The sequence below is a fragment of the Stegodyphus dumicola genome, chromosome X2 (genome assembly GCF_044657685.1).
Source record: "Stegodyphus dumicola isolate Sdum_Otavi_A_Nest chromosome X2, ASM4465768v1".
In the NCBI taxonomy this organism is placed as follows: domain Eukaryota; kingdom Metazoa; phylum Arthropoda; class Arachnida; order Araneae; family Eresidae; genus Stegodyphus; species Stegodyphus dumicola.
In genome coordinates, this window is record NC_140781.1 from 34,268,772 (window position 1) to 34,291,067 (window position 22,296).

The following is a 22,296-nucleotide window of genomic DNA, read 5'->3' on the forward strand; positions in this document are numbered from 1 at the left end:
AAAGTTTATATTAAAGACATTTCTAATGCCATACATTGTATACATTGGCTGCTGAATTATCAATTGAAATCATTTGCGCACCTTCTTTCAACGAAATATTTCTGAGCGTTGTACCGAAAAGTTTAAAACAAATTTAAAATTTCAAGACATTTCGAAAAATTAAAAAAAATTCAGTCGCCATATTTGCCCTTAATGTGCTGCTTGAAATCAACATTATAATGAATGACTAAAACAAAAGTTTTCGAAATAATAAAAAATTTTGAGATATAATATAAAAGTCATTTCATATTTTTGTCGTTAGTTTAATTAAAAGCGTTTGTTTTAAATTTTCGAAGTGACACTAATGTACGACTTTAGTGTAAAGAAAGAATTTGGAATACCATCAAACAAAAAGTTTCAGTCACTTTATTCTGAATCTAACATAAGGTTTTAGGAAGACATTATAATTTTTTTAATCCCCATTTGATTATTTCGATATGTCTTTATTATTTAATAAAAATTTCATTAGAAGCACTATACATTAAATACAACAATTCTGACTATATTTAAGTTCCAATGTTTAAAAAAAATATACAATTACATATATATAAAATTGTTTAGGTTTTATTGAAGTATTTTCCATCATGTGTCATTGCGTTCGGAGACTAAACGCACAACGACATCAAACAAAGATTTTCTTGTTCTTGAGGGTTCTAAGCGAGATATCAGGCCTTCATAATATTTGTTTTTTCTCTCGATTATTGTACCTCTGGGAAAAAAAAAAAAAAAAGAAAAAAAAAAAGAGAAAAGCAGTAACATTAAATATTTAAATTTTAGTAAATGATAAAACTACTTTGCAACATCAAATAGAAAGAAATATATGATACATGAAAGAGATAAGAGATACAGTCAAAAGTCGTTAATTCGGACACCCGTAATCCGGACCTCAAAGCTACAAACTTTCTGCGCATGCGTCGCGTTGACGCATGCACGTAAGACCTTTACGGCTGCGCATATGCGTGTGCGCATGCGTATAATACGTTTACGCGTGCACGTTTAATGTATAACGGACGGTATAAGCTAAAATTACCTAATTTCAGTTAATGTTGCAGAGTGTGTTGTTCCTTAATCCTCGACTTGAATCCGGCTTATTATTTTTTGTAGACTGTTAGAGCAATTTTATAAAAGTAAGCTTGAACTTTCGATTATGTCAAATAGAATTTCCGATGCTGGAGCTCCCAATGGATCTACAAAGCGGAAGTACGTTTCGATGTCCATCAAACAAAAAGTAGAATTGCTGCAAAAAATGGATAAAGGCATATCCTTTGTTTATCTAACTATTCCGAAATCTGTTTATCAATTTCACGCTGCTTTGCTGCGGGGGGGGGGGAAACGCTGCGACGCGCAAGGAATTGGAAGTTGATCTGTCAGCACTATCCTTATCTTCAGGGCAGATGTTTTTATTTTATTTGGCTTATAATTCCTTACTAAATGTAGCATTACATCTCATGTACTCCGTCTTTGATATGATTTAATTCAAATTTCTCGTCTTTATAATTCGCTTCCGATAGTGAAGAAAGTGACACAGAGGTTATTGGAAACGAAAAAATTTCGATTGACAAATTAGTCGGCATTCTCGACATAGCAATTATAGGGCCTGAACAGCGGAACTTTGTAACTGAACAAGAAATTATGTCTGTTTATAGAATTAAAGAGAAAGTATTATCACATAAAACAAAGCAACTTAAACAACTTACATTGAAATAAATGTTTAATAAAGTAAACAAATAAATATTAAGCTTCTTTTTTTGTAAATTTTGATACCCTTTAGATCATAATTGTTCTTTATTTCATAAATTACGGTTACATATTTTTAATTTTATAATTTCTGCATGTCATCTTACCAGATTTAAAGTGATGATCTATAATCCAGAAAAATCGATAATCCGAAATCGCCGAAGTCCCGACGAGTCTGGATTAAAGACTTTTGACTGTATATGAGAATTAATCACTCTTTTTTACAGCCAATATAAATTCACATTGCCATAAATTTGCAATAAAAATGGAGAGAAAAAGAAAAAAATCTTTTTTGATAACGGACAAGGGCAATTTCATTAAGTTGTTATAAAAATTTGATAAAGCTAAAGACATATATTAATGATCATTTCGAATATATTTTCTATTATCAAAATTCGTCCTAGTATCATCTATACGTAATAGTAATGAGCAATGTTTTGCAAAATTATGCATTCATTAGTATAGATAATATAATTACGCTATAGAACATAAAATTAAAATTATATCGTCTAACAAATGAGTCATCACTTAAAATCGTATCTGTATTTTACACCAATTTAAAATAAATAAATAAACTTGAATTGCAAATGATCTAACACTTCATGTAACCGCTCTAAAATGAGTTCAGCTATTAGCTCAATCACACTGCTTAATAACAATTCTGTTGCTGCTGTTGTTGCTGTGGTGTTGTGGCTAATCTCACTTATTTGACCTAATCAGAACAACCCGCCGTGGTATTTTATCATGGTAGGAAGTGTAAGACTGCGTTTGTTGTTGACATGAGTCTTGATTTTACCAAAAATGATTTTACCAAGTTCCTCCGGAAGAGTCCCAAGGACGGGTCCGAGGGAAGGAGAGCACTTTGAGGACGGGTCTGAGTGTCTCCCATCCCTCTTTCCACACCCCCGAACCACAAGAGAGGACTTTCGACTCCCCATATATCTTGAGTGCTCCCCCATGCCGCAAAGATACGAACATCTATGCATGCACATTTATGAACATCCATGTCTTCTCCTGGATTTAAACCCGGGCCTTTCGGTACGGTAAAAAGCGTCACTAACCACTACCCCGTTTGGGAAGCATAATAATTCTGACAAAGTATATTTAATGATTTCCCGCCTCCAACCGGGATAGTGGTTAGCGACGCTGACTGCCCTACGGAGGGCTCGGGTTCGAATCCCGAAGAAGACATGGATGTTTGTAAATGTATAGTGATTGCGAGGCATAAATATGCGGTGAGCCGAAAACCTTCTCGAGAGGTTGGTGGTAGGGTAAGAGGGTGTGGAAGACCCTAGGACCCGTCCCCCGGGGTGCTCTCCATCAGAACTGGGGGCGGAAATGAGCAAAGTCGTACTGTTACCTGTATGGTGCCCAACCAACTTACTTACCAACGACGGCAAAGTCTTCCACTCCTTGCGACGATGAATTTCGTGGTCTTGTTTTGATGTTACTGTCAGACAAATAAGATAAACCACCACCACCACCACCACCACAACAATAATGATTTTCCACCCGTTTCGTTCGTTAAAAACACAGAGTTTATTTTAAAATTTATTTGCAGACCAACCAAATACGCTTACTTTGTAAATTAATGACCATGTATTTAGGATAGTCCATAACAGTATATAAAGATTAAGATATAGCAATTTTTATTAGAAAAAGTCAGATGTTTAGATAATTTTTTATTGATCAAAAGCATGATAATTTGAAATTTATTTTCATACACGAAAACAGATGCTTCATTTATCTGAATCGCAATGCTTACACAATAGTATTAATTTACAAAACAAAGAAATATAACTGCAATTATGCTTATTCTCACTTTTTGCAAATTCTTTACTTCGGAATCCTCGATAAGCTACTGTTCAGAGGTTTTCCTTTTGCTCGTTAGAGTTCAAAACATGGAAGACAATTCTTTAATTACGGTACATTTATGTATTCGGAAAAACCTTCGAAAATCTTTTTATATTTGAATTATACATCCTTTTCCTTTGAATTTTCACATGAGTTATACATCGCAGCTTATCAATACCCAGAAAATTTTCATCCATGGAAAATAAAGATAACAGTAAAAAATTTCTCCTTACAGCTAAAAATTTCCCAAAAAATATGACATTTTACTAATCCAAGTCATTACTTTTACTAAAAAGAAATCGTTTGCTTATCACTATATCTATCTTCTTTTTATGACTATAAACAATTATGACATAAAATTTATGTACTTTCATACGTTTTAACTCTATCGCTTTATATCTGCGGTTATAAAATAATCTATATTTTAATAGTCGTTTTAAAGGAAAAACTAATGTCAGGTGTTGCAGCTGATTTCCAAAAAATGCTGTAGCATTTCGAAATACAATTTGACTCGTTTTTATTTCTTCAGGAGCAATATGTTGTGGATGCTTTTACAACTGCGTAACCTTAAATGTAAGTACCTGTCAGCATTTATTTTGCAAAATCGGAGGAAAAGAAGACAAACAATAAAGAAGGAAAGCACATTTCACAAGGTAGGTCTTCAAGACACGTTTTGGAAAATTATGAATACAATCATTAAGAAAATGTCACATTTTTTAATGAATATGGTAGGCTCCAAAAAAAATTAATTCATCAAGTGAAGAAGTTTCCTGCATTATTACATTAGAAGCAAAGTAAGAAGAAGAACTAACAGACCAATGTGAATTATTAAATGAAGATGTATTATTTTTTTCACTTTTGATGTAAGATTCGTACTACATAATTTGAAACTTCAGTTCTTTTAATCCAATCAGAGCATGCGTATTATTTATGCCACTCATATATGACTATATATAATTATGAGTGAGCATACTAATTATGACTAACTGTATAGAATTTGACCATAGTTCAACGATTCTCAATGTTATTTGAATTACCTTATAGCTGCAGGTATACCATGAAATTCAATAAAGCATAAACAGAGATACAAATTATTACGGAATTACATTGATGTTCATTATTTGCGTGGATTTTGATGATGAATTCTTTTAGAATGACAGAATATCAAGTATATAATGACATACTGTTTGCAGTTTAGAAGTAAGTCATCACTTGCTACTTGAAAAGTGGGACAGGGTTATACAAGGTTTTGCTGATGGCATTAAAAATTTTGTTTCAAGCTGATTGCCGATAATATTTAATTTTTAAGCATTTTAGAAATATATGATTTATCATCGTAACGGTTCCCTCGAAACGTGATAATCCTGCTTCATAAGATGTTTATGTTAAAATCCTTAATGTTTGTCTATGTTGAAATTTGTATCAATTGAGTTTAAGTTCTGATACAAAAACTGACGAAGTAATCTTACATTTTTGGCCAAATTTTTTATTTTGAAGACGGTTTCCACTTAAAAAAAAAATAAAAACACTCGGTTATGTCCTCTCTTTTGAATGTTATTCAAGGTAAAGGAAATTGTATCACATTCCAGGAGGTAGTTAAGAAAATTTATCGATGTCTGAAATAAACTTTTAACTTTTATTGCTTGGTATAATTCGAAACAATAGTTTTCAAATTTTGATTTGCTATTTCTTTCTTTCATCCCTCTTCAGCAGACATTAATGCTCAGTGGAAAAATTTAATTACAATAAATGAAAAATAAGGATTTATAATGAACGAAAGCTAAGAAACATAAATAATCAGGAATTTAGATTACCGATAAATTCATCTAAATTATCTGTGTAACTTTCTCATCTCACGTGTTATTCAGTATATATTTGAGTTATGCTGAAATTCCACGCAGTAACTCCAAACAGAACAGGTGAAATTCCTTTTCGGCAGAATACTTGACTAAGGCTTTATATTTGAGAGAAAAATGTTGGAATCATTCTACTTAATTATGAGATGATACTACTTGTAGTTCTCATATATTTAGTGCTGTACGATAAATTTGTTCACTTATTAGCTTCAAATGCTATTTTCTGAAACACTGCTTGATTCAGCCTAGAAATATCTCCTAGAAAGTCATTCTCTAAAGCATCGCTCCTCTTAGACAGTCAGCGCTCGGGCGCTCTTTCGTATTCAACTAAACTTGCGATCCAGCCCTGTGATTTTTTACAATATTTTACTCGAGTACTTAAATTAAAGTTTGCCATTTATCATATGTGTCTCTCTGTCTGTTATAATTTATATTCAGAACTGAGTTGTTCAAGCATGATAGCGGTACAGACATGATAGAGGTGTTCAACATGATAGCGGTGGAACTTCAAATTTCATCTACCTGTGAGTGTTTCGGCGTATTTACACCCGTTGGTATCGAATAAATCTTCGTGAATTGGCGTAATGTTTTCATTTATGTGTTTCATAAAGAATGAAGATTTATTTTATGCTTATCTTTGTAGCATAAAATTCTGGCATGATACATCGATATTTTATGAATTACAAATTCAGAAATATAACTTAACGATTTCTTTCATAACTACAATTCAAGGACTCGAAAATTCTTTGGTAAATAAGAAAGAAAAAATATATAATGTACCTGAAGATTACGTCACCTCTCTGGTTGAGTGGAGCTACCCACGCTAAATGGACCGCAGTTTTTTGTTTGTTGTTTTTGTGAGTAACAGCTGAGCATTCATCCATCAGATAGAGACCATCAGCGTCTAAGAACCGACCAATCAGCCTTCCGGTCATTTTGTCGATTGCTTGTACCAAGAAACCCTCGAAGGTCGAATGAGTTGTCAGTCGCTGTATATTCACTATGAAAAACAAAAGCTTTTATTCATTTAACTGAAACATAGTATGCTAATAATTGAATCTTAATATCTTTGTAGATTGAGATTAGTAAGCCTTTTACATTTTTATATTCTCATTTTAGTGGTTATATATATATCGTATCGCCTGAGTTAAAGCATGCAAAGGTATTCACAATCCTCTAACAGTGTTTATCTCTTCTTAGTCTGCAATTACCATAGTCATGTTTATGCCATTAGCAGTGCTTAGTTCCTTTGACCTTTTGATTAGTTCAACCTTAACATATCACTTTCCTAGAGAGTTAAATGATTTAATGCGGCTCCACTGGATTTTCTGCAAAACATTTGTCGTTTACTGATACTTAACATGTATAAAAAAATGTACAATTCAAAGTTTAAGATTTTATTCTGTGATATAGAACTATAGAAAGTAAGAAAGAAGAAACTACGGAAGTTAAGAAGGAGGCTTGATTCAGAAATGCAGAAAACAGCCGGAACGCCTGCTTTCAAAAATGCTACTTTTCCAGATTTTCTTTCTAATTTTTTTCTTCTTTTTTTGTTCTTTGTTTTAAAATAAGTTTATAAATTCAATCTTCCTTCGTTTCTCTGGAATGAAAAGGGATGGATTAGTAATAATATTCATGGGCATTCTCAAATAATTCCTTTGGCATACATACAACGATGCTTAAGATAAAATTTACTTTTTTTGGAAATAAACGCGTTGAAAGGCTGCAAATTTCCTGTCGTGGAAGTCCCCCATTACTTACATGTCTGCAATAAATTGTTATTTGTGAAGTTTTACTACACAAAACTGTCCGATTAGGAAGCTGTATGAAAAGGTATACTTTTCTTTCTTTCTAACATCTGTTTCTAGGCAAAACGCAAGTAATTTTTTTCAGTCAATTAGTATTCGCTTATTTCAAGTTAAATGTAAAAATACACTTTTAATTGTATTGTAACAAAATAAAATAACATAGCATGTAAAGTTTTTTTCTCCCTCTTTACCACGTACCTCAGTGTTGCAACTGGAAAGCACGTGTGGCTGGCAGTCGGGAGGTCAAGGGCTAGAATCCCGGCGAGGGCATGGCACATTTTCCACGTTTCTTGCTCCAAATTAATATGCCTTATAGTCTCTATAAATATATATAAAACGCAATTGCAATGCAGCAAACTATTAATGAACTAGGCTTGCATTTTAGACTTAAATACAAAATTAACAAGTTATACATGAAATAGAAAGAACTAACATATACTAAATTAAAAAAAAAAATACAATCAAAACTAATAAAATCTGAAAGCTTTCATATTTTATTAGTTTTGATTGTATTTTCTTTTTCCTAAAAGCCCTTTGGGCGTAATGTAAAATATATTTACGCCCAAAGGGGTCTTTTCTTAACGTTTTGTGTGTTACGTTAATTTATTAAATATCATGTTCTTCGCACCTAAACCATAAAACTCAATTCAACAGCACTATGGCAAAATAACTGTTAAAATGATCATATCTTTAGAATTTTCGATACACAGTCTCGCGCGCTGGAGATAAAATTTTTTTTTCGTACAGTGCTGTCCTCCCTCGCTTTGAAATCGTTGAGTTTGTTAATCAAAAATTCTCGAGTATCTGACAAAATATTAAACAGATAGTAAAACAAATTCCAAATTTTAAATTAGGGCTTCCAGATGCCCATCCATATTCGGTGGAGGATTATGTTATTCAAAATTTGATGGCTCTAGGTACCGTTGTTTTATCACAACGCGAGACACATACATACATTTATGCATATTCTTTATTATTTAATTTCTTTAAACATAATATAGGGCTGTAATATTTGGTGACAACAATTTTTAAAGTGAATCAACGTAGAAAGTGAATCGACGCAAAATGCTAAAACTAAATAAATAGCTCTTCTGTGCTATTAATTCCATTTGGACCGTAAAGGAAGTGTAAAATTTGACGTTGAATCAGCAGTCCTTTACGGTTAAGAACTACTAATGCGGTTATACAAGCTTTAAAATAGTTAAGTCGAAAATCTGAAATTAAATTGTACTTAAATAATAAAATACTAATTAACATTATAACTGCACTTAATACATTTAACGCAATTTTAGATTTACTTTAGATACTACTTTCTGGTTTTGCAAGCGGCATTTTCTTATTTTAAGCATATCTATTAAATTATCGAGCATAATATTTATTTACGAGATAAACTTTCAAGTTCTTTATATTATCTTTCTTTTTTTTTACAGTAGCTGGTGTTCCCTCTTCAGCAATTTCGAAATTTTATGCCTTTTATTACTTTATTATTTTATTTTTTTTGATATGCATGCATGTTTTCATGCACTGCTTTTCGCTTCTCCAAGAGCAAATATTTAAAAAAAGGAAACTTTTTTTTTTTTTTTTTTTTTATTTACAAAAAGACTACAAAATATGATCGAACTTTGAGAACAATCTAGCATAAGCTGTATTAGTTTTGTTTCTTATCTGGATAGCGCAGTTAAAGATATGAACATATTTTCTTCCTATGAATTATTTATATGGATATCCAGAGTAACTGTTTTTGATATCAGTAAAGATGGCGTTCAGTCTAATTTGTATTCAGGTTGAGTATTTTACCTGCTGCTTAAATAAAATAAAGGAATGATTCAACAAGTATACAAAACAGCTCCACGGCCATTATTTAGGAGAAATTCCTTATATAAAATATTCAGTTCTCTGTTCGAAATCAAGACCACCTGTTACCAGATATTTTTTTTTTCTACAACGAACAAAGAACTCTTTTAGTGATTTACTTATTTAATCTAGAAAGGAGATATTTAAGAATTTATGTTTAAGAAAATATAGTTTTTTTTTTTAGTAAAGATAAAAATACTATTGTTTCCAAGATGATATCGAGATTGAAACTGAGAACTTTGAAGCAAAACACTAATTTTGTTTCCAATCGAATACGTTAGGAAACTCTATGACTTGACAGAGATCATATTAAGGAAAGAAGAATTTTCCCATGAGAAATGTGTTTGAAAATTTTCACTTTGGCTTCTGAACAAGTAACTGTAAATATATAATTTCAGACGAACTAATAGAATGATATTTGATACAATATTTATGTTTGTTAAAAACGCTTTGAATCGTTATGTAAGAGGAACACGCCACAGTAAAATGTAAAATGAAGCAAGGAAAGGCCTTAGACTGGTTTAGACTTTGAAAAGAGCTCTAATGATTTCAAATGAGGCTGATACCGGTCCCTCTTCTTCAGGAGCTCCCGATGAAAACGCCCCACCAATGGACAAGGTGTTAAACATTGTTGAATACTGGAAGCTCGTTCCGAGCACTAACCAGGCCCACAGTTGGCTGCATGGTTGGTTGCTTTTCCTATGTATAAAGTGAACAATAGTCAGTTTCCTTCTGAACGCCCTCCACAAAGGCATTCTTCTTCTTAAGTAGATAACCCTTGTGTGCTTTTTCATTTTCAAATAACCATACTTAACCCGATGAAACGTGTCCTAACTCAGACGCTCGTGTCGGCTGCATGGTTGGTTTTTGAGGTTTTGCCCATGTGTAGCGTGAATACGAGTCAATATCCCTTAGGCAATCCTCCACGAAGGCATCCCTCTCCTTAGGCGGATAGCCCTTGTGTTCTTTGACAGTTAAAATAACCTAACCTAATTAAATGAAAAGTGTTTTGCCATCAATTATTCTCGAAATCAATAGAGTTTTATCTAAAACTTGCATCCATCTTAGACTTTTTGGCTGACTTTTAGGAGTTATTAGTTTATTAGTTATAATTTTTTTGAGTTATTACAGTATAGTTTCAGAAGCTAGTGCTTTAGATTTAATTAGGGGAATAGTATTACATAATTTAAAACTTGAAGATGCTGTAACAAATTTCTAAAACGAAATGAAATACATCCCCTCATTTATACTTAACATTCAGAATACAATATTATTTGTTCTGATATGGTTCAATAGACAGTTTAGGAAATATTTTATTCTGACATTCGCTCTGACACAGTACAAATCACCACGATAAAGCTTTCTAAGTGGCAGAAGAAAATGTTTCATTTTTCCTGTCTCTTAAATTAATATATAAAGTTCAAGGAAAGCAGAAGTAGCAGTTATGCGTTGAAAAATAGAATATCGTGGCTAGAGACGAAATTACTCGTTCGCATTCTGATTTCTTGCCTTTGACAAATTTCTGAGTCTTCTTTTTTCATTCATTAGGATATGACCCATGAATAAGATAAATCAAGTTTCACGTTAGAACTTATTCCCAGGAAGAATCAGTCTAGTTATGAGAGACTGCAATTTCATCCACGTATTACTTATCTTTAGCATGTTCCCTAAGAAGCCCATCATTTCCCCAAGAAGATAACCCTTATGTACTCATACTTAACTTCAAGCAACATAATCTAATAACTTCACCATAGCAACTATTTTATTCTCACTATCACATAAGTATTGTGAATCTTCTGTAGTTTCCTTTTTTTCTGAAGTTTTTGCGAATAGACGAAAGTTCGAATTAAAGAGACTTGTACTCATTTTTTATGTTATTATTAGTCATTCAGATTTCGGAATCTCTTTCTGCTATCTCAGCGAAGACTGTTGTTGAACTCTATAATACTTTCTTGAACAAAAAAATAATGCTTACATTAATAAAAAGGTAATTTCCATCATTAAAACTTCTCTTTTCGTTTACACTAATGCAAAATTAAAAGCTTTCGCAAATTTCCTCAGCTCGTCTAAATGAACGTGTTATAATCGGGATGCTATATAGAGTTATTCATAGTAACTGATAACTAATAGGGCCTTTTCAAAGACTCACTTGTGTAAGCGTAAAAGTCAAGGGAGCATAATTTTAAATAAGTAGAGAGATTTAGCGAAAAAGAATGAAGTATTGCATTCCAACTACGCTTCCTTATAAGAAAAATTTTCATTTAAAAAAGAAGATGCTTTATTATCAAACTCCTTTCAGTTTTCGAAGTTTTCTTTGCCAGTTTCCATTTATTTGGCAGATAGTTTCAAGACAAGTATATGGATAAAGGTAAATTTTGTTATTTTTAATATAAAAATATGTTTTAACATTGAACGATAATTTTTAATTTCATTTTAATGGGATCTATTCTCTTAAAGTTTATGTTTTGTTAGTCCAAAGTTTATATATGTATAATCAGGTTCTGAAAAAAAGAAAGGGTTATCTGAACAAAGGGAAGGATGTTTTCATGGCGAATTGTCTAAAGAAAACTGCCTCGTGTTCGCATTAATCATGGCAAAAAGCCACCCAAAATCTATGGCTATCAACAGACGCATTACTGCTTCACCCTGATTACCCTCACTTATATAGTATCATGCTTATTAGACACATTAATTATGCACTATTTACAGCTATTTTAAGTCTGTTATGAAATGACGGATACGGATAACAATATGGCACATTAAACATAACTTTGCCCCAGTATGGATTAATTTAGCTATTACTATCTTAAGTTAACAGCAATTTTAAGTCAGCTGTTAATCTTTTAAAGGATTATAGCGGCTCTTTTTATCACCCTTCGTCATAAATTAGTTTCTTTGTATCGCTAACCTCCATTCATCATTTTAAGCAAGAATCACAGCAGTCAATATATTACAACTTTTTGTTTCTTTAGGTTTAGATCGATTACTTTCAGGAAGCATCAAAACATCATTATTACTATAACAATTTAACATTTCTCCTATCCACGTTTCCATTTATCACATATTTTTCTTTTGTAAGTAATGAATAAAAATGCCAGTTATTATGATAATATCCTACGGTATTTGTCAAAACGATCTAGATTTAATCTTTCATTTTTAATTTTTGAGTTTTATTTTTGCTTTTATGTTTGTGTCGTACTACTTTTTATGCTTGTTCTTGCATTTGTTTAATTAAATACTGAGTTCGATCCATTTTGCCAAGTGATTTTAGAAATTAAACTGCTAAAAGATTCATATTTATTAATCATGGTAGTGCTCCATCAAGAGGCCGAATGGATAAAATCGCCGGACACTGGGAATTAAACTCGAGTTCAAATCCGGGCGAAGGCGCTGGCTTTCATGGGATTTTCCCCCATATATAACACAAATATGAATATGTTTCTCTTAAAGCATCCTCCACGAAGGCAGCCTTTTCTTTGAACGAGATAATTACCGCGTGTTAATTAATTAATAACTAAATTAATTAATTAACTAATGACATCAATGCGAGCATGGCTGCCTAAGAAGGGATTTCTTTCGTAAATGATCTTTAAAAGAACGTGTACTTGTTTATACTTATTTGAGCAATACAGGATGTTCAAAACGTCTCTCTATGTATATTTACTTTCTTTCCTGATACAGTTAAGCTTTGTGAAGCACAAAACTGTGGGATAAAAAATAATAAAACAGACAGTGAAAAAGATTTTAGGAACGGAGGAAAAAGTGCACTGATCTTTCTTTTTTATTGCAGGTAGCAGTTCATTACGTCGCTATGCAATACGCAGGGAAATTGCTGAGAAAGTTTTTCTAACCTTACGTATTCTGCTGTTGTTGCTAATGCTGACTTGTCTGACCTATAGTCAGCCCAAGCCCACGAAATTCCTCGTGGTAAGGAGCCTTGAGCACCTTACATGTGACAGTGGGATTTAGATTAGTTCCACTCCCAACTTTGTTTTAGCGCACCCCGGGGGGGGCGGACGGGTCCGAGAGTCTTCCACCCATCTTCCCCTACCCCCAACCTCTCGAGAGGACTTTCGGCTCGTCACCTATTTAGAGTGCCCCATGCCGCATGCACCCTATACGTTTACAAACATCCATGCCTTCTCCGGGATTCGAACCCGGGCCTTTCGGCACGGCAGTCAGCATACTATTTACGATTAGATGGACAAGTTAGGTTGCGATAAAATTATCAAAGTTCAGGGATTACTTGTTTATTTGTATGTGCTCTGAAATATTTTTCATAAATCATATTTTACTAGGAAGTCCTGTTTTACTAGAATAAATTCTGTTTTACTAGAGATGAATAATATTGACTTTGCCGTCAATATTGACTTTTGTGTTAAAAGCCTGTACGAATTTTCTGTTTTACAAGCTATCATACTGACTTTGGTATCAGGAATTTTATGTAACTGTTTGTGAGAATTTCAGAAATTGTAACGTGATTAATGCGTTAAGGTATAAGTATTATATAATGAGCAAATAATGTGCGACGTATTTAGGGCATTATTCATTATCAAGTATCTTCAATGAAATTAAATGGTAAATATACAGCGAAATAAGGATTTATAGAATATGGCTGAATGCAAGCTCGAAGATAAGTCCGTTAAGTAATAGAAATCAGACGATATCAGCACCACAAGATTAAGCTTCAACAATCTGTAGAGGCAAAATATGTGCTATGACTAGAAAGAGCAATTTCTTTCATGTTAAGCTTATCACAATGCGTGAAATTCACTGCTAACATATATGGATATTTACATCACCAGTCTTTTAGTCAAAAAACTAACGCGCTGGCTTGTCTCACATTTTCTAATTTGTCGAGCATAAAATAAGAAAAGGAAACTAACCAGAGGTAATTGATGAGACTTCTTCTAAAGGGAGGAAAAACAATGCTTTCTAAGAGCATTAGTTGGCGTTCAAGGATGTTTCTTGAAAGGAGTTGCAAATGCCAAAGAAACGAGAGGTAAAAAAGGATCATTTGTGGAGGAGACGATTCTTTTTATGTCCCCGTTTCATTTGGAAGTCAAGACGCTGATCAATAAATGAATGAAACCACGTAATCATAGCAATAAAAGCAACAACAAAAATTTCAAGTCAGCAGCGGCACACAGGCGCAGTCTCAATCCTTCATTTTAAACAATACGCCAAAGTACCCTCAGAAAAACAAAAGAAGGATAAGAGGAAAAACTAAATAAATGTATTTTCTTTCTTCACTTCAATGAAATCTTGTACGCTTTGAAAGTAAAATCTGCCGCAGTAATGTATTGAATGAAGAAAGAGTCCTCGGCCATTTACAAAGATGGATATGGGTGGGTTCTTTTGCCTTCTGTCGTCCGCCCTTTTATGCGTAAAAAATCGCAGCATCTGTCTTATTCGCCTGGGAAGAAATCTAGATATAATAAAAAATAAATATACAGCAGCTAAAATTACTAAGCCTACCTAGTCCACCATATTTGTTCCTAAAACTGCAGTCTTCTTAGAAAAGAAGACTAGTTATTTTTACATCGATTTTCTGAAATTATTCTACATTAAAGTTTATTATTAAATGAATTGAAATTTTTTTAAAATCTTTATTAAAAGTATTTAAATATATTAAAATGTTTTCATTCACTGCTGTTGGGAACAAATTTCTAGAAAAACAGACTTCTAAATAACAGGCGTTTCAGCGATAAAAGCTTTTGCTTTGTGTCTTATCTTTAAATTGAATCACAAACTGCGGGATTAATGAATTTTTATTTATTTGATATTTTGTGGTTTGGTAAATTCTTATTTCCTGTGCAGGTGATAACTGACCGTTATACTTATTCATGTGCAGGTGCTTATTTCATGTGCAGGTGCTTATTCATGTGCTTATTTCATGTGCAGGTGATAACTGACCGTTTATGTAACTAATAGTAGCTGTTAAAACAGAGTCACCAGACTAGATAATATTTTAAGTGACAGGCACATTCTGAGTTGCTTCTTAAAATCAGCTACAAGTTTTAAACTCTAAATAGGCTCTCATAAAGTAAATTTTTTTGGCGATCTCACATCGTTATTTAAAGGAAATAAAAAGGTCTCTGAAGATAGCGTAGAAAAAACATATTTAAAATATAGCTGGATATTTGCAGGCGTCTAGAAAGAATTGTACACAATGTTATTCTGAAAGCAAAACATGAAATCAATAATTTAGCAAACGAATCTCCAGGCAGATCAGTTATTACTTTTGATTTAACAAGAAATCCAAAATATCACTTGAAAGGGTATCTCTTATACTAAACCATTTGGAATAAGCCTATAAAGCATACGATTTTCGCACATGTAGAAACTAAGAACAACGACAGTAAACCAATTTTAAACAAAAATATATAGCTTGATTCAGTTCAAACTAATTAAATATTTGAGATTTTGAGGTTATTTTGAAACAGTTAAGTTAGTAAGTATTATCGCATTAAATCAATTTGAGGTTATTTTGAAAAAGTTAAGTATTATCGCATTAAAACTTATTCTTTAATGCAGATACCAGAACATGCATTTTAAGTATAGTTACTTGCATTTGTGATAATCTTTATAACTGTCAACGAATATTCAATTTAGCTGGATAGAGCTTGTGTACAAAGCCTCCATCAAAAACCTAAAATTGCCATCTAGATAAAGATTAAGTAATGAAGGAATTTTCTTAGGAATGGAGAACATACGTTCATGTGAACAACATACAAGGAAAGGAATTATTAAAAGTGTTTCTTACTATTTTGGGTATAGGAAGAATACCGATATGGTGTTATTACTTATTTTACCGTGTTATGTAATTTATAACTTTTTCTTCTTTTGTTATGAAAAAAAAAAAAAAAAAAAAAAAAAAAAATCAACACTTCACGTGTCATCAGCAAGATTCTGGAATATAAAAATTCGCTCAAGCATTCAACTCCAGAAATCAGCTGACGATTTCATTCATAAATGATGATAATTGGGTGAGCGTTTAATCGCTGGCCATATTAATATTTCATCGAATATAGCAGCGGTTCTCAACCTTTTGACTAACGCGTACCATCTAAACAAAAATTGAAAAATTTTGTACCACCCCTACAAAGTACTACTATAACCACAACTCTTGAATAAAGCTCAGATCGCATAAATTTACGAGTGTTAGAGAAAAACCTCAATCAGGATGTTGGGGTTTTAATTTTTGAATTTAATAGTTAAAAATACTTTGCTTCTTTGCGTACCACCTATTTTTCTCCTGCGTACCACCGGTTGAGAACCTCTGGACTATAATATTTAACGTAAGTTCGTGTGAAATAATCATAATGATGAGTTAATATTAGAAAGATTTAGCTGTAGCAATATCAATAACTGATAATAATTTCACATCAGTTTAGGAATTCTCCCTTTAATTTATAATTCTAATTTTTGAATTTAATAGTTAAAAATACTTCGCTTCTTTGCGTACCACCTATTTTTCTCCTGCGTACCACCGGTTGAGAACCTCTGGACTATAATATTTAACGTAAGTTCGTGTGAAATAATCATAATGATGAGTTAATATTAGAAAGATTTAGCTGTAGCAATATCAATAACTGATAATAATTTCACATCAGTTTAGGAATTCTCCCTATAATTTATAATTCTAATTTTTAATTTATAATTTTAATTTTTATTTAAAAATGTTTTATTGAATATGCTTTCTAGATCTTATTTGCGAAAGTCGAGAAATGAAACCTTAAATAAAATCGTTTGATTATCCGATATACTAATGAAATTATGATGTCTAATGTTACTTTGATTTCAAGATATGACTTCTTTTGAAATTTAATTTGATGTACAGCAACGTGTGGTATTCTTAGCGAGCATAAACTAACTGGACATTAATAGACTGAGTAAGGAATTATCCTTAAGCACAACAGTCCAGAGAAAGAATGTAAAAAACCTTTTATTAACTCAATATTATTCACAGATGGCACCGACTCCTGATTACAAAAGCCAGCACTTTTGGCTTAACTCAAAATGTAACAAGTAACTTAAAATATAATAGAATTAAGTTAACCTAACGTCTTTTCACAGGTTGCTTAACGCTGGTTATGCAGGTTACGCTGGTTGAAAATTTGGAGTGTCATATTTAGAGAGTGTTTCACGTTCATTGTGTAATTTTTGAGGTATGCTCAGGTTTTCGATCGGACCCGTTCTGTCTGGTTCTTTAACTTTTCAAAATAACATTTAATCACAAATTATTATTTACAAGTAGTTAAACAATAATTTTTATTTGCAGTTTGCGAAAATAAGTTACAAAACTTTCTTTCACGTACTGTTTTGTACAGAAGAGATACACGAACGACAATATAAAATACTGTACGAACAATGGGAAAAAATAAGCTAAGGGTTAGATACAAGAGGCAAAAACTGCATCCCAATTTCGTTTAGGAAAGGAGTGTACTTGTATCAGAAAATGAAAAGTGATGATATATAACATTTTGCTACAAATTACTGCATGTTTAGTGGAAACGAAAAAAAAATTATATACAAAGTCAGAAAATTTTCAGAGAGATAACTTCTATGAAGAGAAAGGTACTCGAAATAGTCTAAAAGTTTTAAAAACATATCCTTGAGACCAGTGCACCCTCTCCAAATAATCAACAGAGTAGCTATGATTTATGATTTGAAGGCATTCTTTTGCAATAAATATCAAAAACCCTTCCAGATTCTTAGAGAATTCTAGACATACAAGCTGAATAAATTATCTAGAAATGCGTACTCAGATTTATTATTTTTCCCTTGCAAGAAAATAAGAAAAGCAGAAACATGGAAAAAATAAGTAAAGCAAAACCTTGGAGTATAAAAGTAGCCTAATAACATAAGAAAAATAAGGAAAGAAATAGAAGTAACATGTGAGTAAGATTTTGCACTGTTAAGCTTGTTGATGTTACTTTACTTGCTGCAGTGTTTCCCTTTTAGCTATGTTATTTTAGCAAAAGAGAAACAGAAGGGAAATTAGTTCATTAAAAATTCGAACATGTAAGCAGATCTTTTTAAGTTAGGCTTAATAAACTCTTTCCAATAACAATACTTTTATATCACACATAAAAGAAGCAAGTGAAAAAACACACAGTAAACTCACAGCTATGATTAAACTGTCGCATTTATGATAAACTCTAGCTGCACAAACTTGATAACCCTCCAAAAATGTACATAATGCCCAGTTTCCAGATTTAAAACGCATGAAATATCTTATTTTCAAAGCCTATTCTTCGAATTATCGAAACATCACTTAGCGTTTTTAACCTAATCAATCTAAAATTCCTGCATGATTCGTTTGTTGTTTTATTAGAATTCTCTTTCTTAAACGTTATTAAAACCGTGTCATATCAGAAAGATTCCCTACGCAAAGTAATTAATTATATAAAAAACTATTGGTTACCTTATAAGGTATTTTCTACCTCCTTTCTGCATGCCTTCGGGGTGTAACGGTATTCGAGAAGTCCAGGGTTCGAGTCCCGGTGAAGGCAGTGCTCATTTTTCACTTCTCTCGCTTCAAAATATCCTAATGACTGTACAGTGGCGCCCGAACTAAAAAAAGTAGTGGATGATGATTCTTCACCACCAAGATTTGGCAATTGGGTCCCCTAATACTCAGTCGCGCTTTAAAAGGGGGAGTATAAAAGGTATTTTCTCCCTCCTTCCTGCACGCTTTCGTGGTGTAACGATAGCACACTTGACGCGTATTCGAGGGGTCCAGGTTCGAGCCCTGGAGTGGGCATTGCTCATTTTTCACGTCTCTTGCTTCAAAACATCCCTAATGACTCTACAACTGATCTCTTTATCTTATTTTATTATCTTGCAAGTGTAATAAGAAAATTAAATAGAATGTTAAATACGAATATGGTAGAATAATTATTAATTATTTATGCTGCCAAATTAGGAATTATGGATTTTTGTTAGCTCACACCTCATACAATGTTTCTAATTCTTTTTTAACACTTGACAGTTGTTTCAGGTGTTATTGCTTTCATTTTACCAATAAAGTAAAATGCTAGAGACACAGAAAGTTATTGTCAATAAGTTACGTCAGTTATGTCAAAAGGCATGAAATATTTCGTTAATTTTTACTTCCTTGTACGAAGTAAGAAGGAAGTATTGTAATCGCGAAAAGTTTCAGGCAACATTTTTCAACGAAAATATCCATTTTGACCGCTATCGAATGCAATTTAACGATGTTTTTACTTGATATCTGTACGTAAGGACAGAAAAAAAGGCTCTTTTCCTCCAAAAAAATTATAAAACTGCTTTAAAATTAATTCTGAAGAGAATTTTTCGTGGCGTCTGTACGAACGTATGTACGTACGTGCGTATGTATCTCGCATAACTCAAAAACGAGTAGCCTCAGAACGTTGAAATTTTGTATATAGGACTGCTATAACATGTTAGATGTGCACCTCGTATTTTGGTTGCAATCGGCCGCACCAAACGTATATAAATATATTTATATATATATCCACTCTGTTACCCGGCTCAGTGATCTTAGTTTCTTTACTCTTATATGTTTGTAAATTGTATATTTTTTGCTTTAAAAATGATTGAATTATTTTGTTTTTATCTTCCGGTTTAGGTTTTTATGCCTTTCGTAATTCTGGAAGCAATATTTGTACAATTATCAACAATTTAAAAGCTGTTTAAATGCAGTTAAGTTTTAAATAATATGGCGGACATATTTGTTTACATTTGAAACAGCAGAATTGTAGATTTGTTGCCAATCTAGAGAGACTAAGCTTCGCAACACAAAAATAACACCTTCATTTATTATTGTGAATTAAATCATGCTTAATTCTTTCTGGAATTTTTTCGAGGAAATAAGTGTTTAAGATTTACTTCGTAATTTTTAATGCAGATATTTTGAGTTTTTATGTATTTGTATGTATTCGAAGTGAGACCTGAATTAATTGAATGAGAAATACCAAATCGTCTGTGAAAAATCGGTTCTTTTCTGTTTAGTTTGCTTAATTTCTTTCATACATCGATTCAGCTTAATTATAGTATTTGAATAGAACTTGGGGCAACGATAATTCTTCAAATGATATAAATTTTGTGCATTCAGAGTGTCGTTATAGTAAACAAATATAGTGAATTTTAAAGAGTGCATTTATTCTATTGTGGTTTATGCGCTGTCGACGAAGTAGATTTAATTCAATCCAATCAATTTAAATGAAATTCAAGAAAAAAATGCGTATAATTTAATATTCCGTACAAGGAAGTCATGTGGTGTATACATCAGATTTTTTAAATTACGACAGTGTATAGATTATCGGTATATCAAAGTAAGCTATTTAAAAAAAAGGTGTATTTCTTAATAATATACTTATAATTTCGAAAGGAGGCAAGCGTTGCTAACGTTCATATCAGTGATAATAAACTTTTGCGAAGGATAAAAACATGCTTATTTTCCCTTCTTCATAGTCCAAGAACGGTAGAGATCAAATTGAACAAAATGCGGAGCATCTAGTCACATAGTAATTCAGCCTGATACAGATTTGCTCTTACATTTGAAAATCGAAACCCTTTTAGCTTAATTCTTTTAGAAAATAGAATAGGAAGATCTTTTAGAAAAGAAAATCTTTTAGAAAATTAATAGAAAAATTCTTTTAGCTTAAAATTTTAGTTTCTTTAACATTAAAAATGAAATCTCGCCCACCCCTCATTCTTTTGAATAAAAACTCCGAAGAGGTTTGTAAATTCATCCATTTGAATCGATTTCGAATTAAAGAATTTTTTAATTACGGTAATCAGAGGTAGTGCTTGCTTTTTAGAGTAATTTGCGAGTCTTGTAGCATCAATTTGTTTTCCCTTCCCAAGGCGTAGTTATGGAAAGCCATTAAAATGCTAATTTTTACCCACATGAATAGTCGAAATTAAATTAGTACACTTTCATCGGAATTTCATCGGAAAGTTAGATTTCTTTGAAATAAACTGAATTTTTATATATCAATAAACAAGACCCAAAACGATCTATTAATTTATATTTTATTTCTTAATTTAGATGAAGAATGCCATAAATAAAAACAAACATATAAGAGGAAGTTTATTAATGTGTTTGCTATAATTTTTAAATTATTTGGCGTGAAATATAATATTTGCAAGCATGTAATGAGTTTTCTTTTCATCTTTTCTTCACGAACTTATTAGCACAAGTAAAGGATGGTGCAGAATTCTTAGCACTGCCCTAGGGAAAAGCTTAATGATTTTTTGTAATTCAATTCTAGATAGTTTAAAGATGATATTATGTTACTTTTATGTCCTAAAAGAAAACAAGATAAATATTATATATGACTGAAATATTAAGGTTTTATTAATTTATATCAGAATGCAAGTTATAAGTGGTAAGATTAGGTGCATGTTTTAATTAATGTTTTCTGAGTAACCTTTTGCACAGAGATAATTAAGCCTACATTTTGCCAAAAACTATTTCCCAAACAATACAAAAAATTCACGTCCTTTAGCATTAACTCCATTCGATTGCATAAAATGAATTTATAAAGTATTTTCCCCTTCCTTTAGGAGTGCTTTCGTAGTGTAATTGGAGGCAACTCTGACGCGTAATTAGGAGGTCCGGTGTTCGAATCACAGCAACGGCACGGCAGATTCTTCAATTTCCTGGCTTCGAAAAAATCTAAAAGGTCTCTACAACTGAACTAAAAAATGATGGACGATGATATGTCACCACCAGGATTTGGCGACTGGGTCCCCTCATCCCCAGTCGTCCTTTAAATTGTCTTCGACGTAATATTATAAAGTACATAAGGTATTTCCTCCCTTCTTTTTGCATGCCTTCGTGGTGTAAATGGAAGCACAGTCGAAGTGCATTCGGGAGGTCTGGAGTTCGAGTCCCGAAGAGGGCTTTGCGTATTTTTTCAGGCTCTGATTTCGAAAAAATTCCAAATGATTCTACAATGGAGCCCGAACTATACAGGTCGTGGAAGAAAATTCGTCACTACCAGGATTTATCGACTGGGTTCTCTCATCCCCAGTCGCCTCACATAAGGAGTAGTATATAGGGTATTTCTCTCCCTTTTCCGCATGCCTTCGTAGTGTAGCTGGAAGCACACTCGACATGTATTTGGGAGGTGAGAAGTTCGAGTCCCAGT

At 32.4% G+C, this 22,296-nt stretch overlaps 1 protein-coding gene across 3 annotated transcripts in view; it reads right to left on the minus strand.

Moving 5' to 3' along the window:
* Nucleotides 1–389: 389 nt before the first annotated feature.
* The window catches only part of LOC118190089 (putative defense protein 2), a 242,956-nt gene continuing 221,049 nt past the window's right edge, over nt 390–22,296 (minus strand). For all 3 annotated transcript variants that reach the window (XM_085808894.1, XM_035360787.2, XM_035360784.2), the window contains 2 exons: nt 6,267–6,486; nt 390–748 (listed from right to left, as the gene is read on the minus strand). In XM_085808894.1, the coding sequence (XP_085665020.1) occupies nt 622–748; nt 6,267–6,486 (347 nt within the window). In that variant the 3' untranslated portion in view covers nt 390–621. The remainder of the gene's footprint in view (nt 749–6,266; nt 6,487–22,296) is intronic.